The 25,313-nt window shown below is 38.7% G+C and overlaps 1 protein-coding gene across 2 annotated transcripts in view; it reads right to left on the bottom strand.

The window, feature by feature from the left end:
- Nucleotides 1–25,313, bottom strand: part of LOC143776637 (protocadherin gamma-C5-like) — a 671,321-nt gene that overhangs the window by 632,826 nt on the left and 13,182 nt on the right. Inside the window, exon 1 of one of the 2 annotated variants that reach the window (XM_077266249.1) lies at nucleotides 21,550–24,085. The exons of the other annotated variant lie outside the window; for it this stretch is intronic. Coding sequence (XP_077122364.1) covers nucleotides 21,550–23,973 — 2,424 coding nt within the window. The 5' untranslated portion in view covers nucleotides 23,974–24,085. Of the gene's footprint in view, nucleotides 1–21,549; nucleotides 24,086–25,313 lie in introns of those variants that run through there. 2 annotated transcript variants of the gene reach the window in all.

The raw sequence follows: 25,313 nt of genomic DNA, 5'->3' as shown, positions 1-25,313 counted from the left end.
AGTTCCTGACCTGATGAGCGTCTCATGTCAGCTATATGTTTGTACCTGTCTACCATAATCTTCAAATTACTTTGAACTTCCTACCACACAGACAAGAGCAACAAAACAAAATGTTCCTCCTCATGAATGCCCAAAGCCCCTCCCCCACTAAAAGTACCAAACTGTGGATGGAAACAGTATAAACCAAAGAACAGTGACATGCTGGTAGATTCTTGGCGATGATTATAAACTCAGCCAACAGTAAGATGCCCAATCCTCCTGGTTTCGGAGACAAAACTCCTGAGGTAAGTATCCAAATTCTGATTAATGCGCTCGCTCTGTCCATTCAACTGAGGATGGAAAGCCGAGGAAAAGGATAGCTGCTCCTCCCCTAGTCGTGTACAGAAAGCTTTCCAGAACTTAGAAACAAATTGGGTCCCCAGTTATGGCCCACATCAGAGGGAACTCTGTGAAGCTTCACCATCTAAAGAATAAAAACCAGAGCAAGAGTCTTGGATTTCGGAAGTACTGGTAATGCGACAAAATGCACCATTTTACTAAACCTATCTACAACCACCAGAACCACTATTTTGCCCGCCGATACACATAGGCCAGTAATAAAATCAAGGTCTGCTAGGAATGGGCAGTGGAAGAAGCGACCCAGACATACAGGTATGCAATATTTTAGAACATGTGTAAACACTGCAAGCAGACACCTGTTCAACCACATCCCAATGCAACCATGGCCATCAAAAACTGTGAGAAAGGAGGTCGCTTTACCCCCTGGTTGACCAGGAAGCACCAAGTTATGATGTTCCTTAATTACTTTACAGTGCAAATCAGGCAGTACAAATAACCTCCCGGAAGGGCAAGAGGTAGTAGCATCCCCCTGAGCCTCCAATACCTCTCCATCTAGGTTAGGGTATAAGACTGAAATGACTACCCCCTCTGCAAAATTGGGGCAGAGTCCTAATGGTCACCACCATCAGGGAAGCTCCAGGACAAATCATCTGCCTTGGTCTTTTTAACTCCTGAAGGAAAGAGACAAGAAAAATTGAATCTAGTAAAGAACAGGGACCACCTAACTTATCTGGGGTTGAAACGTTTAGCAGACTGAAGATATGACAGGTTCTGGTGGTCCGTGATAACAGTAATTGGATGGACTACCCCCTCCAACCAATGTCACCATTCCTCGAACGCCAATTTTATTGCCAAAAGCTCCCTATTACACACGTCATAAATTCTCTCAGCCGAGGATAATTGTTGGGAAAAGAAGGCGCATGGTCGCCATTTACCAGGGGCGGACCCTGAATATGTCTCCAAATCAGGTGAATAAACAAAAATATCATCCTGATAGACCACCACAAACCTGCCCACCAAATTATAGAAAATATAATTTATGAAATGATGGAACACTGCCGATGCGTTGGTCATACCAAAAGGCTTGTCTCTCCGGACCGGACAGTTTGTACAGTTTGGACTTGGGTAGTTTAGCTCTGAGAGTCGGGTTAAGCTAAGGTAGAGCAAGCAAGCCCATGAGTTCTAGCAAACTCAACATCCAACATACTGACTCCTTCTCCACTGTCTACAAACACAGAAACCCTTTCAGTCTTGCTCTCTAGTTCACCTCTGCTTTCAGGACAAACCAAGAATTACAGGTTGAAGACAAACATACCCATTGATTATCCAACTCCAGACTACCAAGGATTAATCAAGTCTCTTTATCCTTAGGAATCAAAGGACAGGCCCCAATAAAAAGTCCCTTTCTTCCACAAAAGAAACATACACCATTTTTTTACTCTCGGGGGAGACATATGATGCAGAAGCTCCTCCTAATTGTATATGTTCCTCTAACTCCACAAGAAGAAAAAAAATGCAAAAACCAAGTGTCAGGGTTTTTTTTACCTATAAATGTGTCTGGCTGGTGTTAATGTCATGATGGGTGAAGGAGAAGCTAAGTGCACAACAACGGGAAGAGGTTGAGGGAGCCCAAACACTAGGAAAGGGGGAATGAAGACCCCTAGGCAGATCTGACAACACCCTGTCTGCTTTAAATGTCCCTAAATAGGTTCTGCACCTATAGCCGAGCCAGATCTTAATCCCTGACTGCCCATCGTGATAGGCCCTGGATAGGGAGTGGACAAGATGCTAGTCAGTCCCCACTACCATTAAAGGATGACAAAGGAGGGAATACACTTAGCTTGAGGGGATCCAAGAGAGCTCATGCTAGGAATCCTCCAAGAGGCTCCAAGAAGAAACTAGTTTACTTCTAGCAATTCCATCAGACAGAGCAAAATAGAGCTAACACCAACACCTGGCTGAAGGGACTCAGGGTATTTAAAAATCCAGCAAGGGTGTGTCAATAAGCAGAAGAAGATGGAGGTCGCTGCAGTACTTATACATGGACAGACACAGCAATTAACGTATTATTTCATGATCTACTAATTAAAATGTAATTTGTTCATGGCTCAATCATTTTAATATCTATATACAACTTAGTCTGAACTCACAAGTCTTCAAGAATCTAACTCCTAATGGTCCCAAGTAGTAATATATTTACTTACGGATTTAATGTTTGCCGATAACATCAGACTTATAAATGACACTACAATTAATATTCTACCAAGACACAAAAAAAAATCAATTTAGAGAGCACTATTCACTTTTAGGGTGCCTGCAGTGTGGAGAAAAAGTTAAGATTGACTATTGCAACTCTCTACCAAACGGTCTCCTTCTTCCTAAACTCTCCCCTCCAATTCATCCTGAAAGCAATGCCAGAATCATATTCCTTTCCAACCGCTACAAAATACATGTCAAACTTTGGCTCGGGCGCCAAATCTGGACCTCAGGGTGATTATATTTAGCCCATGATGTCAAATGGAGGACTATTAATCTGAATGGAGGACTATGTGGGGTCCTTTATATTCTGTGGAGGGCTGCATGTAGATCACAGTTGGGGCCACCATTCTTTGCCAGAGAATTTGAGGGGGGTAAAGTAGGGTCATTATACCGTGCGAATGGAGTGCACTGTGGATGAATTCACTCTGGGGGTATCATACTGTGTTTTGTGAACACTTTTTTTTGGCATCATATTTTATGGGGGCAATGCAAGGGCAATATAGGGGCTTCAATAAGATGAAAACTACTTTGTAAGGGCGAAAAAGTTGTGAGATATGCTCTTCTGTGAACCCGCCAAATATTTGTTTTTAGGGGGCTAGGCCCAATTAGAACATCTGCTATGGGACGCCTTGATTTCTTTGTGCGCCTCCTGCCCACGATGAAATACCCAATGCTTCCATTATGTTGTCTGTCTCTTAACATTTATTAATTTAGATGTACTTTATTTGTGGGACAATCCCTTTAAATTTGTTTTCATATTAGATGATAAGGAAAAACATCAATGGTACACATTTTTTTCAATAAAGATCAAAGTTGGCCTGCAACTTTGCCCAAGTTTTAAATTTTGTCCCTCTGTGTATTTGAGTTTGACATCCCTGTGCTGCACCGATGCCTCTACTCTGTGCCAGTCGTTGCACTGGTTGCCCATCCGCTACAAAATTCAATATAAACTTATCACTCTCACTCTCAACTGCTCCACGGTGTAGCACCACTCTGCTTCTCCTTCCTCATCTCAGTCTACCACAAACTATCATGGTATATCCAAAATTAGTGGGAAAAAGCAAGATTGAGGTGGAAGGGGGAATAGGCTTGGTGTTCGACGTGTACATGAGTTAGGTGGTAATGCTACTGAAAGCTCAATTGAACAAACGCCATCTCGTCCTATCCAAAGACAACAGACATCTTTTAATGGATGGGCTACTCGACTCCCTTTCTTTGGCAGCTGCACAGTGGTATACCTTGTAGATGAGGGCCAGAAAGAGCATGTGCTCCAGTGGATGGCAAGTTTTGCATCAAGTGGCCTCTCCTCCTCTTCCTCCACCTTAACATCACACACAGTACAATCCTCAGAGGTGGCACTCCAATTACCCTTATTTCACCCTGCGTCACAACTGTCCAAATGCCCAACTGACTATGGTGAACCACAGATGAGCGAGTCTGCAGAGCTATTCACAGATTCTATTTCATGGGCATCAGAGGTCTGCTCCAAAGATTCACAGAATCCAGAGGAGGATAGCATCTGCACCGAACCACAAAATTATTTCCTGTTGGATCCGGGGCCAGATGAAGAAGGGTTCAAGCAGAATCCATACCCTCGTTACCTGACGAGGGGGTGGACATGATCCTGATGAGACTCAGACACCTGAGGCGCACACGGACTGTACTGCACTGTCAAGGCAGGAAGAGGAGGGTGACTGTCAGGGTGAGGAGAGAACAGAGGATGACGATAAGGTTGTAGATCTCACTTCGTATAAAACCAGAGGTGCACAGTTCAGTAGCTCTGCAGAGGAGATGGATGAAGCTGAAGACTAGGATGTTATGTTGCGGCTTGCCACACAGACATGGAGTGATGCAAACATGACAAGCACTGTATCCTCAGCCACAAGTCTGGCTGTGGCCAGCAGTGATCCCAAATCTGCACCTCGCAGGGGTGACAAGGGTTGCCTAGCCTAGGCCTTTTTTGAGACCACAAAAGGATGATAAAACTCACATTATCTGCCAATTTTGCAAACAGCAACACAGTAGAGGCAAAAATTGCAATAATTTGACTACTAGATGCATGAGCCAGCACATATGTTAGTCTGGGAATCTCACTGTGCAAAAATGCGGACTAACAGGCTTCACCAACCACCAGCTGTCTCATCAACCTCATCCATCACCATGCCAAGTGTTCTTTCACAGGCACACAGAACCTCCACTTGTTTACCCCCTACAGTCAGGTGAGTGAGATCCCATCAACTGTTATGGAATTGAAGATGACTGCTGTTTTCATTTCACCTAGCACGCCACATCTTTCTCAAGCCACCATAACATCTCCACCTGCACCTCACTCACGGTCTAGCAGTTTGTCATGTTCACCCTAATTCACCCTCTCTCAGCACAGCAACCAGCCCTCAATCCTGGTTCTGGTCACATAAAAGAATGTTTCTACCTACACATGCCAAAGGTAAGAGCTTGAACTTCACCATCTCCAATCTTTCTGAAAGCTGATGGCCATCACAATCCCTCAGTAACAGTTACTCAGTTGTCATACTTCTCTAAGAAAGCTGTGCCTGCGCTATACCAGCATGATGCACACAACATCACCCATTTCCTTAAAAAAAAATTGTGTCTGTGTCTGAAACCTGGACCAGCCAACATGGACAGGGGTGTTACATCTCACTGACTGGGCACTCGGTGACTCTGGTGGCTGTGGAGGCAGACGGGCAAGGGGCTGCTCCACAAGTCTTGTTATACCCAAGGCTTGCCAGACAAACCTCTGCATATAACATTTCCTCAACTGCTGCTGCCTCCTCAACCTCCTCTAGGGCCTCCACCTGTGCCTTCTATCCATACCTTAATGAGACACACGTTATAACAGTGCTGAGAGAATCCCCCCACCTCCGTACTGCGCAGACAGAGCTCACAGCAATTAGACAGTGTACAAATTAATATGCCTGGGTGATTGCAATAACATAGTTCAAGAGTTGTTGACAACTATCCAGGTCGAGTTTCAGGAATGGCTGTCTCCACTGAACTTGGAACCAGGGAAGGCCATGTGTGATACTTGTGCGAACCTGGTGGCGGCCTTATGCTGGGGCCGCCTCACACACATGCCTGCCTTGCATGGCTCATGTCCTCAGTCTGGTGGTACAGCAATTTCTCTGTTACTGTATGCGATGCTTCAGAAAACACGGTCACTGTGTGCTCACTTCCGCCATTCGCACCCCGCAGGTCATCAACTTGCATTGCTACAGAGGTATTTCGGAATAACGGTTAATTGTTTGATACGCAATAAGCCGCATAGACTGTAGCAGTAGTGACAAGCCCTAGGGCAGTATGTACTTTTGCATAGCCTAATACAGACGTGGTGCAAATCACGCTTCCGGAATTGTAACAGATATAGGACCTCTGTACCCTTCTACACAGATTTTAAATGGCTACTACGATGGTTAGTGCTGATGATGCCATCATCAGCATCAGAATTCCCATCATCTACATGCTGGAAAACACTTTGAATAGTCTGCGAGAGGAGGTGGTGGTCCCAGAGGAAAAGGTTGGAAGCAGAGGAGGATGCGGAATGGATAACTATATCTGTAAGTTCTGGACTATCATTGTACAGGCGGGTCCAATGATACGGTGGATTACAGCAATTGAGGGGGCTCATGGTACCAGACAAACTGTTGAGGTGCAGGAGCTGGGGAACAAATGGAGGAAGATAAGGAAGAAGATATGTTGGGCGCACAACAGTCAGGAGATAAAGAAGATAATGATCCCCACCATGTTGTCCATGGTTGGTGGGAGGGGACAAAGTGTTAAGTGTTACCCTGTCACCAGCAAACCATGGACTTGGACCTCGACACATGATCTCCTTCTTGCTGCACTATCTGCAACATGATGCCAGTATGGTTAGGATTAGAAATAGTGCCGACTACTGTGTTGCCACTCTGTTAGATCCACGGTTCAAGAGTAAATTTTGCAAGATGCTTCCCCCCTGAAAAAGGATGCGTGCATGCTGGAGTATTGAAACATGCTTGTAGATAATCTTAAGATAGGTTTTGCCCAGAGACCAGTGAGTCACACAGTGTGCATTGCGGTTATAGACTTCCAACCCCAGGAACATTGAGTTGCCAATGCAAAATTATTAGTAGTAGCAGGAGCAATGTAAATGGCAGAAGCAATTTCTGGGAGTCATTTCACACATTTTTTAGACCGATGCAACTGTAGAACAGAGTACAAGTCTGACATGTTGTGATTTGTGAATGACTGTAGAGGATGGTGCAGGAATATCTGGAGCTCAATATCAATGCCATAAGGGGGAATTTGGACCCTTTTGCCTTTTGGTATTCAAAAATCAAAGAGTGGTCTGAGCTCTCCTGTCACGCCTTGGAGGTTTTGTCACGCACTGCAGGCACATTCTCTCACAACATGTCTTCAGCACTGCTGGTGATGTTCTGATGGATGACCTTTGTTGTGGCTTCTGTGCATGCTGTCTCTACTGCTGATGTCACAGGCAAGTTTTTGAAATATGGAGACTCCAAGTTGGGTCTCCATCTAGTGGGTTGCCTGTAGTGGAAGGAGGGTCAGAGCACCATTATACTACTTCTACTCTGCAAAAATTAATGCCACTTTAGTGGTGTGTGGCAATAACTTTTTGAAATGGGGACACTCCAAGTTGAATCTCCAACTGGTGTGTTGCCTGTAGTGGAAGGGGTGTCAGAGCCCCATTATACTATTTCTACTGAGGATTAAATAAATAACTCAAGGCAAGGGATATGCAAAACTACACATGTGTGAAGATGGAATAGATGTGCACATATACCCAGAACAATGGACGTAATACCAGACAAATCGGAAATTCATATATAAACATAAAGAACAAAAACCGAACTGATGTCCATAAAATAATTAATTTTATTGAATATTAGTAACAAAAAATAACACTACATAAATTGGTAGGGGACGAGAAAGAAACCAAAAAAGTATGGCACAAAAAGGATATAGCAGCATAAAATACACAGTCTGAAATATAACAGTACTATGTGAATAAATAAATAAATAAATAAATAGATATATATGTATCACATAGTCGAAGACTGAAAAATATAGATGTAAGTTTGTTTACTACTTAGCATACAATACCCCAAAATTAATAATAAATAAATATATATGTGAGAAAAGTGCAAACACTAGTGCAAAGATAAATAAAGTGCACAAGTGCGAAAAATATGATGAGGTAAGCTGCTCGGGTCACAATTAGCTGCAGGAGACTGCCATCTAGTGTCTAGGCACTAATCCAATACAAGCTCAAAATGCTCCCCTTAAGTAGTTAATATATTAACAAGTGTAACAATCCTAATAGGAGGAAGCAAAGAGTGGAGCAAGGGAAAGCGCCCAGGGCAAGTTAGTACCTGCAATGCTACTGTATCCAGGATGTGCCAGTCCCCGACGCGCGTTTCGGCGCTAGCCTTCGTCAGGGGGTGGCAACATCCAGCAGGGAAGGAGATTATAAAGGGGGGACAACCAATGAGTGGCGGACACGCATGTGAAACGACGCACAGTGTTGTTGGATGTGATCCAGGCACGCACGCCGCCGCCGGACCATGTGATCCCCAGGGACGCGTGCAGATGACGCAGCGCTGGGGGACATGAGACCGGAGAGCGGGGATGCCAGGAATCCAGCAACAATGCGCGTACCATCCGGTCCGCCGTCATTGGCTAGCATGGAACATGTGATCTAAGGTCCTGGAAGGGTAAAGTGGGACAGGAAGAAGCATATAACCACAGGTCCTGGAAGGGTAAAGGGGGAAGAGGGGATAATACAATGCATCAATAGGGTCCTGATGATGATATGTACAGAAAAAACAAGGAGGAGTTATAATGGACTAATGGATATGCAGATCTCGCTGGAGTAATGCATATATGTGTATATAGATTTAATATATGTATGGAAAAATATATATATATGTATACAACTCTAATATAAGTATATATATATATAACAGGGATCTGTACATGGAACGGAAAAAAGTAAAAAATAGAAAATAAATAAATAAAAATTGAAAAATAAATAAAAAATAATAATAAATAATAAATAATAAATAATAAATAATGAATAATAAATGATGATACATAATAAATAATAAATAATAAAAGAAAATTATAAATGAAAGAAAAATATATATGTATAAGTAATGAAAAATAAATAAAAAATAAATAATCATAAAATAAAAAAGAAATATATGTGCATAAATACAAATGCGAAAATATATATGTACAAGAATATATAAAAAACTGTGAAAAAAATATAATAAAGTGCTACGTGCAGAAAGTAAGTGACACGAAATGTAAAAAAACGTGAAAAATTAATGCTGTATAATAAAAAACCTAATGAGGAGCTAATAAAAGGCGTACAAACGTATGTGCACACATATAAAGTGAAAATTACAAACATATATGTGAACTTTATGAGAACAAAATAAATAAAGTAAACAATAATAAATAAAAAATAATAAATATGAAAATATAAAACATAATGAATAAATAAATAAATAGTGAAAAAATAAATATATATGAAAATAAAAAATAAAAATAATAAAAATAAAAATAATAAATAAGAAAATAATAATCCATGTAATATGGTAAACTGATTTCCAAATGTCCATTATTTTTTATATATATGACTCTCTCTCCAAATCTCTACAACACGGGAATTTTCAGCCGGATATCCGTCAATCTGCCGCAACACCCGGAATCGAAAAGGTGAATGAATAGACAGACAACAACGTGCCTTCAGTGACAAAGACACCAGACAAGATGAAACCCTCATCCATGGAACACCAGGTAAGTAACAACTAGAAAGGAACTGAAAATACAAGTGAGTGAATAAAATGCAATAAAAACATAACAAAAACACAAAAACAATAACAATAGAGACCAAAAATACAACTTACATATAGCTATATATCTTTCTAGGAACAGTTCAGTATATATACTGAAATTGTACACAATCGTGCACACCACGAAAAAATCCCCACAACTCAATTAAGGACAATATTTTAATAAAAAATAATATTTTAATGAAAAATAATAGCTAAAACCATTAATAAAAACATATACCAGAATACATTATCTAAAACTTCACTACTGGATAACAAGGCGGAACAGGATATTTATAAAATGCTGATAAAACTATAAATCTATAAAAATGGAACAAAGCTGATGTTTTCGTTTAAACCACGGGGTTGTATTGTATTAAGTGACCAGATCCATCTAGATTCCATTTGTGCCAATTTTTGGCTGATGTTACCTCCGCGGATCGATGGATTAATTTTATCAATACCTCTGATCTTAAGATATGATGGGTCACAATTATGGAACAGTCTAAAATGCTTCGGAATCGTTTTAAGGGTACTCACATCAATTTCATCATTCTGTGCGGCAACTATGCCATTGACATGTTCACGCACACGTACCTTAAACTGGCGGGTAGTGAGGCCGACATAGATTTTAGGGCAAGGGCATGTAGCGTAATAGATAACCGCCTTGGTCTCACAATTAATAAAATGTTTGATAGTAAATTGTTTTGACCCGTTGGAATCACAAAATGTATTGGTTCGTTCAATATTAGGGCATGCCTTGCAGTGGCCACACTGAAAAGATCCTTTCTTCTGTTGAGTCTGAGACAAAAAGGTTTTGGGACAATTTTCATAATAACTTTTTACCAGCATATCACGAATATTCCGCGATCTACGAAATGTGATGCTAGGTTGTTCGTTCAGGTATTTGGAAAGTGTCTCATCTGCAAGTAAGATAGGCCACGCCTTCTCAAGCACCTGTCTCATTTTCTGATTTTGGGAATGATAGTCAGTGATAAACCGCACATTCATCGTATTAGATGGTGTAGAGACTGAATACAGTAGATCATTCCTTGAGGAATGTCTAGCTCTGTTATATGCCCGTTTCAAGCAGCGATGGCTGTATCCCCGATTTAGGAATCTGGATTTTAACTCCTGTGCGCGTAATTCAAAATCTTTATCGGTGGAACACAGGCGCCTAAGTCTTAAAAATTGACCCACTGGAATAGATTTAATTAAAGATTTGGGATGCGCAGATGTGGCATGTAACACTGAATTAGTTGCGGTCTTTTTCCGGAATATATCCGTTTGTAAAATGTTGTTACTGTCACGTTTGACAGTGACATCCAAAAATTCAATTTGAGACTTGTGATGATGGTATGTCAGTCGAATGTTCAAATTATTATCATTGAGGTTGGAAATGAATAAGTCCAATAGTTCAACACTGCCTTGCCAAATGAAAAAAATGTCATCAATGTACCGTGTCCAAAATAGGACACGGTACATGTATTGATGACTGTCTGACATAAATAAGTCCCTCTCCCACAGCCCCAGGAAAAGATTAGCATACGCAGGCGCATATGATGCGCCCATTGCGGTGCCCTGGAGCTGTAGGTAGAGGGACTCTTTAAAAATAAAAAAATTATGTGTCAGACTGAATTCTAAGACTTCAATAATGAAGTCAATCATGGACGTCGGGTAATCAGATGTAGAAAGAAACCATCTTGTTGCACACATACCATCCGTGTGTTTTATGCTGGTATATAACGATTCAACGTCACAAGTGACAAGGATTGTATCGTCCTCAATGTGTAAACCATCGACTTTCTTCAAAAAGTCACCTGTGTCCCGGGTGAAGGAGGGAAGGCATTCGACAAGAGGCTGCAATTTACAGTCGATAAATTTACCAACATTTTCCACATAATTGCGATTACCGGAGACAATTGGTCTGCCGGGTGGTGACTCAGAGTCCTTGTGTACCTTAGGTAAGAGGTACAGCGTTGGTATGCATGGTTCTTTAATGGTCAGAGCCTGACAAAGTTCTTTAGATATGATACCTTCACTATTGGCCTTATTCAAAATAGTATCTAACTCAGATGTATAAGCTGATAACGGGTTGAAGGTAAGCTTTTTATAGCATGTTTTGTTTCTCAATTGTTTAAAAACTTCAGCTTCATACATTGTAGATGGCCAGATGACAATGTTGCCTCCTTTATCAGCGGGCTTAATTACGACCCCAGGTAGATTTCTCAGTCTCTGGAGACTTTTTCGTTCCTCAAAATTCAGATTACCATTGGTAATGTGGCGGGGAATCTTTTTAAATTCTTCACTGACTATTTGAACAAACAAATCGATATTTGAGCAAGTGGAGAAAGGGGGGAATTTCTTTGACCGTGGTGCAATACAAGATGTTGTCTGTCTATTCATTCACCTTTTCGATTCCGGGTGTTGCGGCAGATTGACGGATATCCGGCTGAAAATTCCCGTGTTGTAGAGATTTGGAGAGAGAGTCATATATATAAAAAATAATGGACATTTGGAAATCAGTTTACCATATTACATGGATTATTATTTTCTTATTTATTATTTTTATTTTTATTATTTTTATTTTTTATTTTCATATATATTTATTTTTTCACTATTTATTTATTTATTCATTATGTTTTATATTTTCATATTTATTATTTTTTATTTATTATTGTTTACTTTATTTATTTTGTTCTCATAAAGTTCACATATATGTTTGTAATTTTCACTTTATATGTGTGCACATACGTTTGTACGCCTTTTATTAGCTCCTCATTAGGTTTTTTATTATACAGCATTAATTTTTCACGTTTTTTTACATTTCGTGTCACTTACTTTCTGCACGTAGCACTTTATTATATTTTTTTCACAGTTTTTTATATATTCTTGTACATATATATTTTCGCATTTGTATTTATGCACATATATTTCCTTTTTATTTTATGATTATTTATTTTTTATTTATTTTTCATTACTTATACATATATATTTTTCTTTCATTTATAATTTTCTTTTATTATTTATTATTTATTATGTATCATCATTTATTATTCATTATTTATTATTTATTATTTATTATTTATTATTATTTTTTATTTATTTTTCAATTTTTATTTATTTATTTTCTATTTTTTACTTTTTTCCGTTCCATGTACAGATCCCTGTTATATATATATATACTTATATTAGAGTTGTATACATATATATATATTTTTCCATACATATATTAAATCTATATACACATATATGCATTACTCCAGCGAGATCTGCATATCCATTAGTCCATTATAACTCCTCCTTGTTTTTTCTGTACATATCATCATCAGGACCCTATTGATGCATTGTATTATCCCCTCTTCCCCCTTTACCCTTCCAGGACCTGTGGTTATATGCTTCTTCCTGTCCCACTTTACCCTTCCAGGACCTTAGATCACATGTTCCATGCTAGCCAATGACGGCGGACCGGATGGTACGCGCATTGTTGCTGGATTCCTGGCATCCCCGCTCTCCGGTCTCATGTCCCCCAGCGCTGCGTCATCTGCACGCGTCCCTGGGGATCACATGGTCCGGCGGCGGCGTGCGTGCCTGGATCACATCCAACAACACTGTGCGTCGTTTCACATGCGTGTCCGCCACTCATTGGTTGTCCCCCCTTTATAATCTCCTTCCCTGCTGGATGTTGCCACCCCCTGACGAAGGCTAGCGCCGAAACGCGCGTCGGGGACTGGCACATCCTGGATACAGTAGCATTGCAGGTACTAACTTGCCCTGGGCGCTTTCCCTTGCTCCACTCTTTGCTTCCTCCTATTAGGATTGTTACACTTGTTAATATATTAACTACTTAAGGGGAGCATTTTGAGCTTGTATTGGATTAGTGCCTAGACACTAGATGGCAGTCTCCTGCAGCTAATTGTGACCCGAGCAGCTTACCTCATCATATTTTTCGCACTTGTGCACTTTATTTATCTTTGCACTAGTGTTTGCACTTTTCTCACATATATATTTATTTATTATTAATTTTGGGGTATTGTATGCTAAGTAGTAAACAAACTTACATCTATATTTTTCAGTCTTCGACTATGTGATACATATATATCTATTTATTTATTTATTTATTTATTCACATAGTACTGTTATATTTCAGACTGTGTATTTTATGCTGCTATATCCTTTTTGTGCCATACTTTTTTGGTTTCTTTCTCGTCCCCTACCAATTTATGTAGTGTTATTTTTTGTTACTAATATTCAATAAAATTAATTATTTTATGGACATCAGTTCGGTTTTTGTTCTTTATGTTTATATATGAATTTCCGATTTGTCTGGTATTACGTCCATTGTTCTGGGTATATGTGCACATCTATTCCATCTTCACACATGTGTAGTTTTGCATATCCCTTGCCTTGAGTTATTTATTTAATCCTATCTGCTGTGTTCCGCACAGGTTTCCCCTCTGGCTATGGACCTAAAAGCCAAGGAACAATCCTGGCTCAGCCGTATAAATCAACTTTTTGGTAGTGGTGGGTCTGATTCCAATGGCCCTGGTGGCCTAGGATTTACTGATTTTAATACTACAATTAAAAAATTGTTACACAAACGTACTCGTTTGTGGTGGAACAAAGCGTTTTTGCAAAATTATATTACCAAAGATCTGATTCCTAGGGGGTTAAGGGTCAAAGTGATACCCTCGTTTGTCATAGAAGATGACGAATTCATTAAAAGTTGGGAAGATACTTGTAACAACACATCAAAAAAACTTATGGAACTGTTGATAAATCTCAATACCAAGAGCATAGAGACTATTGATCAGCAATTGGACAATACATACACACTGGCAAAAACCCAACTATCTGTGGACGATTATCAATCAATTAACATAGCAATGGAAAAAGAGCTAGATATCTGGGTAAAAGAAATCCAGGTCAACCATGCCAATAAATTGTCACGGGATATGAAAGATGTCCAAATGAATCGAGTATATAGATGGAAAAGGTCACCCACCAGTGACCCTCCACGCACCAGGACCATGTCTGTATCATCTACTCCATCATTGAGTGAATACTCTGATGCCTCAGCTTCCTCATCAACATCATACAAGGATGTATCCAAAAGAAAAAGACATCTACGGAATACACCTTATAGACGCAATTTTGATCATTCCGATGATAATCAACTAAAGGTAATTAACCTCAGTACACATTCTCTGTCTCAGATTGATTTGAGGGTATTACATAAAGGTCTTTCATTTTGCCCTGATTCTCATTTTGATCCTTTTTCCGCAACTAAGGACTTGCATATATTTGCAAGGTCTCTCATGTTTAAAAAATATTTTCATGATGAAGCTACCTATGAATTATTTCCAACAGAATCGGAGCAAACGGCATTACAAGTCCTAAATGAGTTGGCCCGAGAGAATTCAATTCCTGAAGGAGGTAAGATCCCATCTTGTATTGCACCACGGTCAAAGAAATTCCCCCCTTTCTCCACTTGCTCAAATATCGATTTGTTTGTTCAAATAGTCAGTGAAGAATTTAAAAAGATTCCCCGCCACATTACCAATGGTAATCTGAATTTTGAGGAACGAAAAAGTCTCCAGAGACTGAGAAATCTACCTGGGGTCGTAATTAAGCCCGCTGATAAAGGAGGCAACATTGTCATCTGGCCATCTACAATGTATGAAGCTGAAGTTTTTAAACAATTGAGAAACAAAACATGCTATAAAAAGCTTACCTTCAACCCGTTATCAGCTTATACATCTGAGTTAGATACTATTTTGAATAAGGCCAATAGTGAAGGTATCATATCTAAAGAACTTTGTCAGGCTCTGACCATTAAAGAACCATGCATACCAACGCTGTACCTCTTACCTAAGGTACACAAGGACTCTGAGTCACCACCCGGCAGACCAATTGTCTCCGGTAATCGCAATTATGTGGAAAATGTTGGTAAATTTATCGACTGTAAATTGCAGCCTCTTGTCGAATGCCTTCCCTCCTTCACCCGGGACACAGGTGACTTTTTGAAGAAAGTCGATGGTTTACACATTGAGGACGATACAATCCTTGTCACTTGTGACGTTGAATCGTTATATACCAGCATAAAACACACGGATGGTATGTGTGCAACAAGATGGTTTCTTTCTACATCTGATTACCCGACGTCCATGATTGACTTCATTATTGAAGTCTTAGAATTCAGTCTGACACATAATTTTTTTATTTTTAAAGAGTCCCTCTACCTACAGCTCCAGGGCACCGCAATGGGCGCATCATATGCGCCTGCGTATGCTAATCTTTTCCTGGGGCTGTGGGAGAGGGACTTATTTATGTCAGACAGTCATCAATACATGTACCGTGTCCTATTTTGGACACGGTACATTGATGACATTTTTTTCATTTGGCAAGGCAGTGTTGAACTATTGGACTTATTCATTTCCAACCTCAATGATAATAATTTGAACATTCGACTGACATACCATCATCACAAGTCTCAAATTGAATTTTTGGATGTCACTGTCAAACGTGACAGTAACAACATTTTACAAACGGATATATTCCGGAAAAAGACCGCAACTAATTCAGTGTTACATGCCACATCTGCGCATCCCAAATCTTTAATTAAATCTATTCCAGTGGGTCAATTTTTAAGACTTAGGCGCCTGTGTTCCACCGATAAAGATTTTGAATTACGCGCACAGGAGTTAAAATCCAGATTCCTAAATCGGGGATACAGCCATCGCTGCTTGAAACGGGCATATAACAGAGCTAGACATTCCTCAAGGAATGATCTACTGTATTCAGTCTCTACACCATCTAATACGATGAATGTGCGGTTTATCACTGACTATCATTCCCAAAATCAGAAAATGAGACAGGTGCTTGAGAAGGCGTGGCCTATCTTACTTGCAGATGAGACACTTTCCAAATACCTGAACGAACAACCTAGCATCACATTTCGTAGATCGCGGAATATTCGTGATATGCTGGTAAAAAGTTATTATGAAAATTGTCCCAAAACCTTTTTGTCTCAGACTCAACAGAAGAAAGGATCTTTTCAGTGTGGCCACTGCAAGGCATGCCCTAATATTGAACGAACCAATACATTTTGTGATTCCAACGGGTCAAAACAATTTACTATCAAACATTTTATTAATTGTGAGACCAAGGCGGTTATCTATTACGCTACATGCCCTTGCCCTAAAATCTATGTCGGCCTCACTACCCGCCAGTTTAAGGTACGTGTGCGTGAACATGTCAATGGCATAGTTGCCGCACAGAATGATGAAATTGATGTGAGTACCCTTAAAACGATTCCGAAGCATTTTAGACTGTTCCATAATTGTGACCCATCATATCTTAAGATCAGAGGTATTGATAAAATTAATCCATCGATCCGCGGAGGTAACATCAGCCAAAAATTGGCACAAATGGAATCTAGATGGATCTGGTCACTTAATACAATACAACCCCGTGGTTTAAACGAAAACATCAGCTTTGTTCCATTTTTATAGATTTATAGTTTTATCAGCATTTTATAAATATCCTGTTCCGCCTTGTTATCCAGTAGTGAAGTTTTAGATAATGTATTCTGGTATATGTTTTTATTAATGGTTTTAGCTATTATTTTTCATTAAAATATTATTTTTTATTAAAATATTGTCCTTAATTGAGTTGTGGGGATTTTTTCGTGGTGTGCACGATTGTGTACAATTTCAGTATATATACTGAACTGTTCCTAGAAAGATATATAGCTATATGTAAGTTGTATTTTTGGTCTCTATTGTTATTGTTTTTGTGTTTTTGTTATGTTTTTATTGCATTTTATTCACTCACTTGTATTTTCAGTTCCTTTCTAGTTGTTACTTACCTGGTGTTCCATGGATGAGGGTTTCGTCTTGTCTGGTGTCTTTGTCACTGAAGGCACGTTGTTGTCTGTCTATTCATTCACCTTTTCGATTCCGGGTGTTGCGGCAGATTGACGGATATCCGGCTGAAAATTCCCGTGTTGTAGAGATTTGGAGAGAGAGTCATATATATAAAAAATAATGGACATTTGGAAATCAGTTTACCATATTACATGGATTATTATTTTCTTATTTATTATTTTTATTTTTATTATTTTTATTTTTTATTTTCATATATATTTATTTTTTCACTATTTATTTATTTATTCATTATGTTTTATATTTTCATATTTATTATTTTTTATTTATTATTGTTTACTTTATTTATTTTGTTCTCATAAAGTTCACATATATGTTTGTAATTTTCACTTTATATGTGTGCACATACGTTTGTACGCCTTTTATTAGCTCCTCATTAGGTTTTTTATTATACAGCATTAATTTTTCACGTTTTTTTACATTTCGTGTCACTTACTTTCTGCACGTAGCACTTTATTATATTTTTTTCACAGTTTTTTATATATTCTTGTACATATATATTTTCGCATTTGTATTTATGCACATATATTTCTTTTTTATTTTATGATTATTTATTTTTTATTTATTTTTCATTACTTATACATATATATTTTTCTTTCATTTATAATTTTCTTTTATTATTTATTATTTATTATGTATCATCATTTATTATTCATTATTTATTATTTATTATTTATTATTTATTATTATTTTTTATTTATTTTTCAATTTTTATTTATTTATTTTCTATTTTTTACTTTTTTCCGTTCCATGTACAGATCCCTGTTATATATATATATACTTATATTAGAGTTGTATACATATATATATATTTTTCCATACATATATTAAATCTATATACACATATATGCATTACTCCAGCGAGATCTGCATATCCATTAGTCCATTATAACTCCTCCTTGTTTTTTCTGTACATATCATCATCAGGACCCTATTGATGCATTGTATTATCCCCTCTTCCCCCTTTACCCTTCCAGGACCTGTGGTTATATGCTTCTTCCTGTCCCACTTTACCCTTCCAGGACCTTAGATCACATGTTCCATGCTAGCCAATGACGGCGGACCGGATGGTACGCGCATTGTTGCTGGATTCCTGGCATCCCCGCTCTCCGGTCTCATGTCCCCCAGCGCTGCGTCATCTGCACGCGTCCCTGGGGATCACATGGTCCGGCGGCGGCGTGCGTGCCTGGATCACATCCAACAACACTGTGCGTCGTTTCACATGCGTGTCCGCCACTCATTGGTTGTCCCCCCTTTATAATCTCCTTCCCTGCTGGATGTTGCCACCCCCTGACGAAGGCTAGCGCCGAAACGCGCGTCGGGGACTGGCACATCCTGGATACAGTAGCATTGCAGGTACTAACTTGCCCTGGGCGCTTTCCCTTGCTCCACTCTTTGCTTCCTCCTATTAGGATTGTTACACTTGTTAATATATTAACTACTTAAGGGGAGCATTTTGAGCTTGTATTGGATTAGTGCCTAGACACTAGATGGCAGTCTCCTGCAGCTAATTGTGACCCGAGCAGCTTACCTCATCATATTTTTCGCACTTGTGCACTTTATTTATCTTTGCACTAGTGTTTGCACTTTTCTCACATATATATTTATTTATTATTAATTTTGGGGTATTGTATGCTAAGTAGTAAACAAACTTACATCTATATTTTTCAGTCTTCGACTATGTGATACATATATATCTATTTATTTATTTATTTATTTATTCACATAGTACTGTTATATTTCAGACTGTGTATTTTATGCTGCTATATCCTTTTTGTGCCATACTTTTTTGGTTTCTTTCTCGTCCCCTACCAATTTATGTAGTGTTATTTTTTGTTACTAATATTCAATAAAATTAATTATTTTATGGACATCAGTTCGGTTTTTGTTCTTTATGTTTATATATTTCTACTGAGGGGAAAGTCTCCTTCATGTGTGTTGCCTGCAGCAGTAAGGATCCCAGATCGACAGGCCTGCACTTACTTTCAGTCAACTATCTGTGTTACTATCCTTACATTTTTCTAACATTAGTGGTCTACCAAGCTTATACTTGTGCCTCCTGTGTGTGACTGAGCAAAAAAAATGTTGAGATGCTGAATGAGGTATCAGGGATCCAAGCACAGCAGGCTTACGTTGGTACGTCACAAACCTCATAATTTAAACTTAAATCCAAAGTTCTAAATGCTGGCCCAGATCCTGATACTTCATGCATGGTCCATGGCTGACTGCTGCTGTGCCATTATCAAATTTCTACTGTGGGTCAATTGACACTTTTCCTAGTGTCTGCCTCTAAAGGTACCTTCACACGAAACGACTTTACAACGAGAACGACAACGATCCGTGACGTTGCAGCGTCCTGGATAGCGATATCGTTGTGTTTGACACACAGCAGCGATCTGGATCCTGCTGTGATATTGCTGGTCGTTGAATAAAGTTCAGAACTTTATTTGGTCGTCAGACCGGCGTGTATCGTCAGGTTTGACACCAAAAGCAACGATACCAGCGATGTTTTACACTGGTAACCAGGGTAAATATCGGGTTACTAAGCGCAGGGCCGCGCTTAGTAACCCGATGTTTACCCTGGTTACCAGCGTAAAAGTAAAAAAAACAAACAGTACATACTCACCTTCGCATCCCCCGGCATCCGCTTCCTGCTCTGACTGAGCGCCGGCCCTAAAGTGAAAGTAAAAGCACAGCGGTGACGTCACCGCTCTGCTGTTAGGGCCAGCGCTCACACAGTACAGGAAGCGGACGCCGGGGGACGCGCAGGTGAGCATGTACTGTTTGTTATTTTTACTTTTACGCTGGTAACCAGGGTAAACATCGGGTTACTAAGCGCGGCCCTGCGCTTAGCAACCCGATGTTTACCCTGGTTACCCGGGGACCTCGGCTGGAGAGCGGTCTGTGTGACAGCTCTCCAGCGACCAAACAGCGACGCTGCAGCGATCGGCATCGTTGTCGCTATCGCTGCAGCGTCGCTTCGTGTGAAGGTACCTTAATACTTTTTGCAAATGTTTGGACTCCAAGTTGGCTCTCCTTTTTGTGTGTTGCTTAATTTGGCAGGGCTTTCAGAGCACCAGACCTACACCTGTCACTCATCCACCTGTTACTGATAAATGTTTAAGCTAGAAACGCTGGTCCAAGCCCTGTTGCAGGCCGTATTCTATGCATCCATGCTGTGCAATTATACTGTATTTACAGTATCTTTGTACTCTGGGTCAATTGATGCCACTTTTTCTGCTGTGTGCCCATGTTTGAACTGAATTTGCAGCTTTTTGGTACCCCAAAGGTGTTGTCTATACGTTTGGTTTTGCATCTCATTAAATATTGAGACATTCTTCGAACATTGGGATGGTCACTGAACCGAATCGAACCAAACCTTCAATGGTTTGCTCTTCTCTACTCTCTGCAGATGTAGATTCAGGTATGTGTGGATTGTTTCTCAATCAAAGACTCAAACTATAAGTAAATCATCAAAAAAGCAAATACACTGGTAGACAGAAAGAAGACAAGATAGGCAGCGAGGGATGTAAAAGGTCTTACGTCGTCTACATTGGCATGACCATTGAGTCCAGTGATTAGTTGCAGCAATGACATGCTCTTTAGCTGTGATATCACTGCTGCAGTCTGTCAATTAAGAAAGGAGCAGCACAGAGACATAATTCAACCTGCGGAGGGTAAGTAAAGCTGATTTTGTCATTTTTATCTAGCAAATACCACTGAGTAGAAACAAGCTTTGTAACAAAAAAAATCTATAATAATGACACAGTAGGTGAACCCTCAAGTTCACTGTACAATCCATAGCAGTACTGCCTAATTCTTTTCAAGACTTATAATCCTCTAGGACAGACTGAAATATAGAATTGGTTACATGAAGTTTCCATATAAAGAATAAATCCAAATTATTTCTGCAAATAAATGTAGAATAATAGAATGATGTGCCAGCTATGTATCTAACATGAATTAGAAGGCCTTAAATTTCTTAAAATATATATTTTCAACATTCATGCCTGTAAACCAAAAATGTAAAGTGAAAACTTCCATTAGGTAAGAAACATGATGCTGTAGAAATTAAAATAAATAAAAAACAGAAAATATTCTCTATCAACACAACTATAAAACGCATATGAATAAGCCTTGAATCATACCTGAACAATGTTTCCAGGATTCTGATCATTGCTGGGCGGACCATTCTCAGCAGTAGTTTCCTCGGTGTCTATGAGATTCTCTGTGGGGACGTTCGGCACTGGTTTCAGATAAGCGATTTCATTCTGCTTGGAGTCCAGAGTCACACACACATCATATGAGAATGGGAAAGGTAAACTGGTATCACTGATCTCAGAAGGACATCCCAGGGTGAACTGAGGATACACGTTTCTGCTATATGCCCCATAGCTTGTAGGAGTACTTGATTTTCTGCATTTTAAGACCACAGTAATTAATACTGTTGCAATGAATACAATTGATATAAGAGCAATGGAAACCACCAAGTAGAAAGTCACGTTAGAAGAAGTATTAGAAATATTAGGTTGTTTCTTAATCTCTGGAACAACTTGTTGAAAGTTTTCAGCCACAACTAATTGTATTGAAACTGTACATGACAAAGATGGGATCCCATTATCCTTCACCAGAACCACAATCTTTTGTCTTAAAATATCTGTGTCCTGAATGTCACGTCCAATTTTGATTTCTCCAGTATATTGGCCAATGGTGAAAAAAGAAGGATCCTGTACTTGCAGTAAGTGATAGGAGAGCCAGGCGTTGTGTCCAGAGTCAGCGTCCACTGCAATCACTTTGGTGACTAGATAACCTTTCTCAGCAGAGTGAGGAATAAACTCAAATAATGCTGATCCCTCAGTGTCTGGTGATGGGTAGAGGATCTTCGGAGCATTATCATTCTTATCAATGATACATATCCTCACTGTGACATTACTGCTTAGAGGAGGAGATCCACTGTCTTTAGCCATCACCTGGAACTGAAATTCCCGCAACTGTTCATAGTCAAATGGTCTCTGGGCATAGAGAACTCCACTTATAGAATTGATGGAAATATAAGATGTCACAGGAATATCGTCTACGTTGCTGTTTAGAATGCTGTAACTTATTTTCCCATTTTCATCACCATCAGGATCTGAGGCTCGGACATTGTGTATTGATGTACCTGGTTGGTTATTTTCTCCAATATACAGAATATATTTCATTTTCTCAAAAACTGGAGCATTGTCATTCACATCTGAGACATTGAGCTGAATGGTTTTGTTGGTAGACAGTGGAGGAGATCCACCATCCATACATTGTATGGTGACATTGTAGGAAGGATTTCTTTCTCGGTCCATGCTAGCTGCAGTTACCAGTTTATAGTAAGTACTAGAAGATGGAATTAGCTGAAAAGCCAAAGTGTCTGAGATGTGACAAACAACTTCACTGTTCATCCCAGAGTCCAAGTCCTGGACATTCAGTAATGATACCACAGTTCCTGGTGGTGAGTCCTCTGGAATTGATGCTGAGAGAGATGTGACAGTTATTTCTGGCGCATTGTCATTGACATCTATCACTTGCACTGACACCTTGCAATGAGTTACATGACCTCCACCATCTTTTGCTACTACAGTCATTTCATAGGAATCCAAAGTTTCATAATCCATATTTCCTATTACTTTGATGTCCCCATTTAATGAGTCTATAGTAAATAACTGACGAGCATTGTCAGAAATATGACTAAAGGAATAAGCTATTTCAGCATTGGACCCTTCATCTTCATCAGTTGCATTTAGATGAATTACAAGAGACCCAATAGCTGCATCTTCATGTAATCTTACACGATATGTGTCCTGATTAAACATCGGCAGGTTGTCATTAAAATCTTGGACAATAATCCTGACTGTAGCAGTGCTTGACTTCTGTGGGTTACCTCCATCCAAGGCTGTTAATATTAACTCATAGTAACTCTGTTTCTCTCTGTCCAGTGACTTTTCCAGAATAATTTCAGGATATTTAATTCCATCTGTTGTAATTTTTTCTCCAAGGCCAAAGTTTTCATTGCCGCTCAGTGTATAACTTTGTATGGAGTTGGTGCCTAAGTCTGGATCTTGTGCGTTTCCTAAAGCAAAACGAGCCCCCGGTAATGTAACTTCACTGATTTCTACGTCAAAATATTTGTCTGCGAATATCGGCGAGTTATCATTCACATCCTGGATTTCTATGGTGATTGTGTAAAAAGTCAAAGGATTTTCTATCACAGTCTCCAGGTTTATAAAGCAGTTTGGTTTATTCCCACATAACGATTCTCTATCAATTCTGTCTGATACAAATAAGTCTCCATTTTCCAAGTTAACACTGAAATATTGTTTTCTTTTTGCTTTTGAAATTAGTTGAAATTTTCTATTTGCAAATTCATCCACATTTAATCCCAGATCTTTTGCCACATTCCCAATTACAGATCCTTTCTTCATTTCTTCAAGTACTGAATATTGTAACTGGCCATAGGTATCAGTGATAAAGAAGAAAATAATGGAAAATACCTGATATATCTGCTGCCATTGTTTCCTTCTGTTTTCTTCTGTATGATTCATTGTCAAAAAGATATGATATAAAAGTTTCCTCTGTTGTAATCCACAATATGGGAATATTATTCCATGAAAAGAGAATTCCAGACTGCAGTGTGTCCTCTGTAAAAATAGTTGTGCTTTCCTATATCCGGTACTGTGAAATTGTAATGATTTTAGTTGATTTTCTTTCTCTTGAAGGTGGAAAAAAGTGATAAGCAGTCTTATACTGCCACTTAGTGTTCAAAAATACTAACTGCTACTGTTCTGCAGTAAGATTTTGCTTCAGCTTTACATTCTTAATTTAGCCATCATGATTTAGTGATGATAAAATATAACAATATAATAAAAAAATATATATATTAAAAAGTGGATCTTAAGTAGTGGATAATTTAGTTATAAATTTCCTTAAAATATCAACAAAATAAAGTATAATGCAATATGTAATAAACAGTTCTGTTTCAATATTTACAATTTGAGACAAAACATTTTTTCTTTAAAATCTAAACATTTCACAATAAAACAACAATAGAAAATCAGCCATTGCCAACTACATTGCTTTCTAGTTTAATGGTAAACCGATATATATATATATATATATATTAATTATATAAATATATATTTAAGTTGACATTTTTTGCAACTTTATAATAATACTTATGGTCAATATTTTTATATTGACTTTTTTAAATAACTAGTGAAAGGAGTTAATGAAAGAAGTTGATTAGCATTATCTGAATAAACTGAATTGTAGAGATAACCAATTATTACAAATCTTTATAAATTAACCCCTTCACCCCAAAGCCTGTTTTCACCTTCCTAAACAGGTCAAATTTTTCAATTCTGACCAGTGCCACCTTAAGTGGTAATAACTCTGGAACGCTTCAACAGATCCCACTGACTCTGAGAGAGTTTTCTCATGACATATTATACTTTATGATAGTGGTAAAAAACATTTGATATGACTTGCATTTATTTGTCAAAATATTGGAAATTTAGCAAAAATTTGGAAAATTTTCCAGTTTTCAAACTTTTAATTTTTATGCCCTTAAATTAAAGTTATGTCACACAAAATAGTTAATAAATAATACTTCCTACATGTCTACTTAACATCAGCACAACTTTTGAAGCATCATTTTATTGTTAAGAAGTTATAAGACTAAACAGTTGACCAGCAGCTTTTAATTTTTCCCAAAAATTTACAAAGCCATTTTTAAGGACCACCTCACATATGAAGTGACTTTGAAGGGTCTGTATGACAGAAAAAAAACAAAAGGAATACCGTTCTAAATACGTCACCCCTCAATGTGTTCAAGCCCCATTCAAGAAACTTATTAACCCTTCAGGTGCTTCACAGGAATTAATGG

The sequence above is a fragment of the Ranitomeya variabilis genome, chromosome 5 (genome assembly GCF_051348905.1).
Source record: "Ranitomeya variabilis isolate aRanVar5 chromosome 5, aRanVar5.hap1, whole genome shotgun sequence".
Lineage (NCBI taxonomy): Eukaryota > Metazoa > Chordata > Amphibia > Anura > Dendrobatidae > Ranitomeya > Ranitomeya variabilis.
Note: the sequence above shows the minus strand (reverse complement) of the source record. Positions and strands in the feature narration are given on the sequence as shown.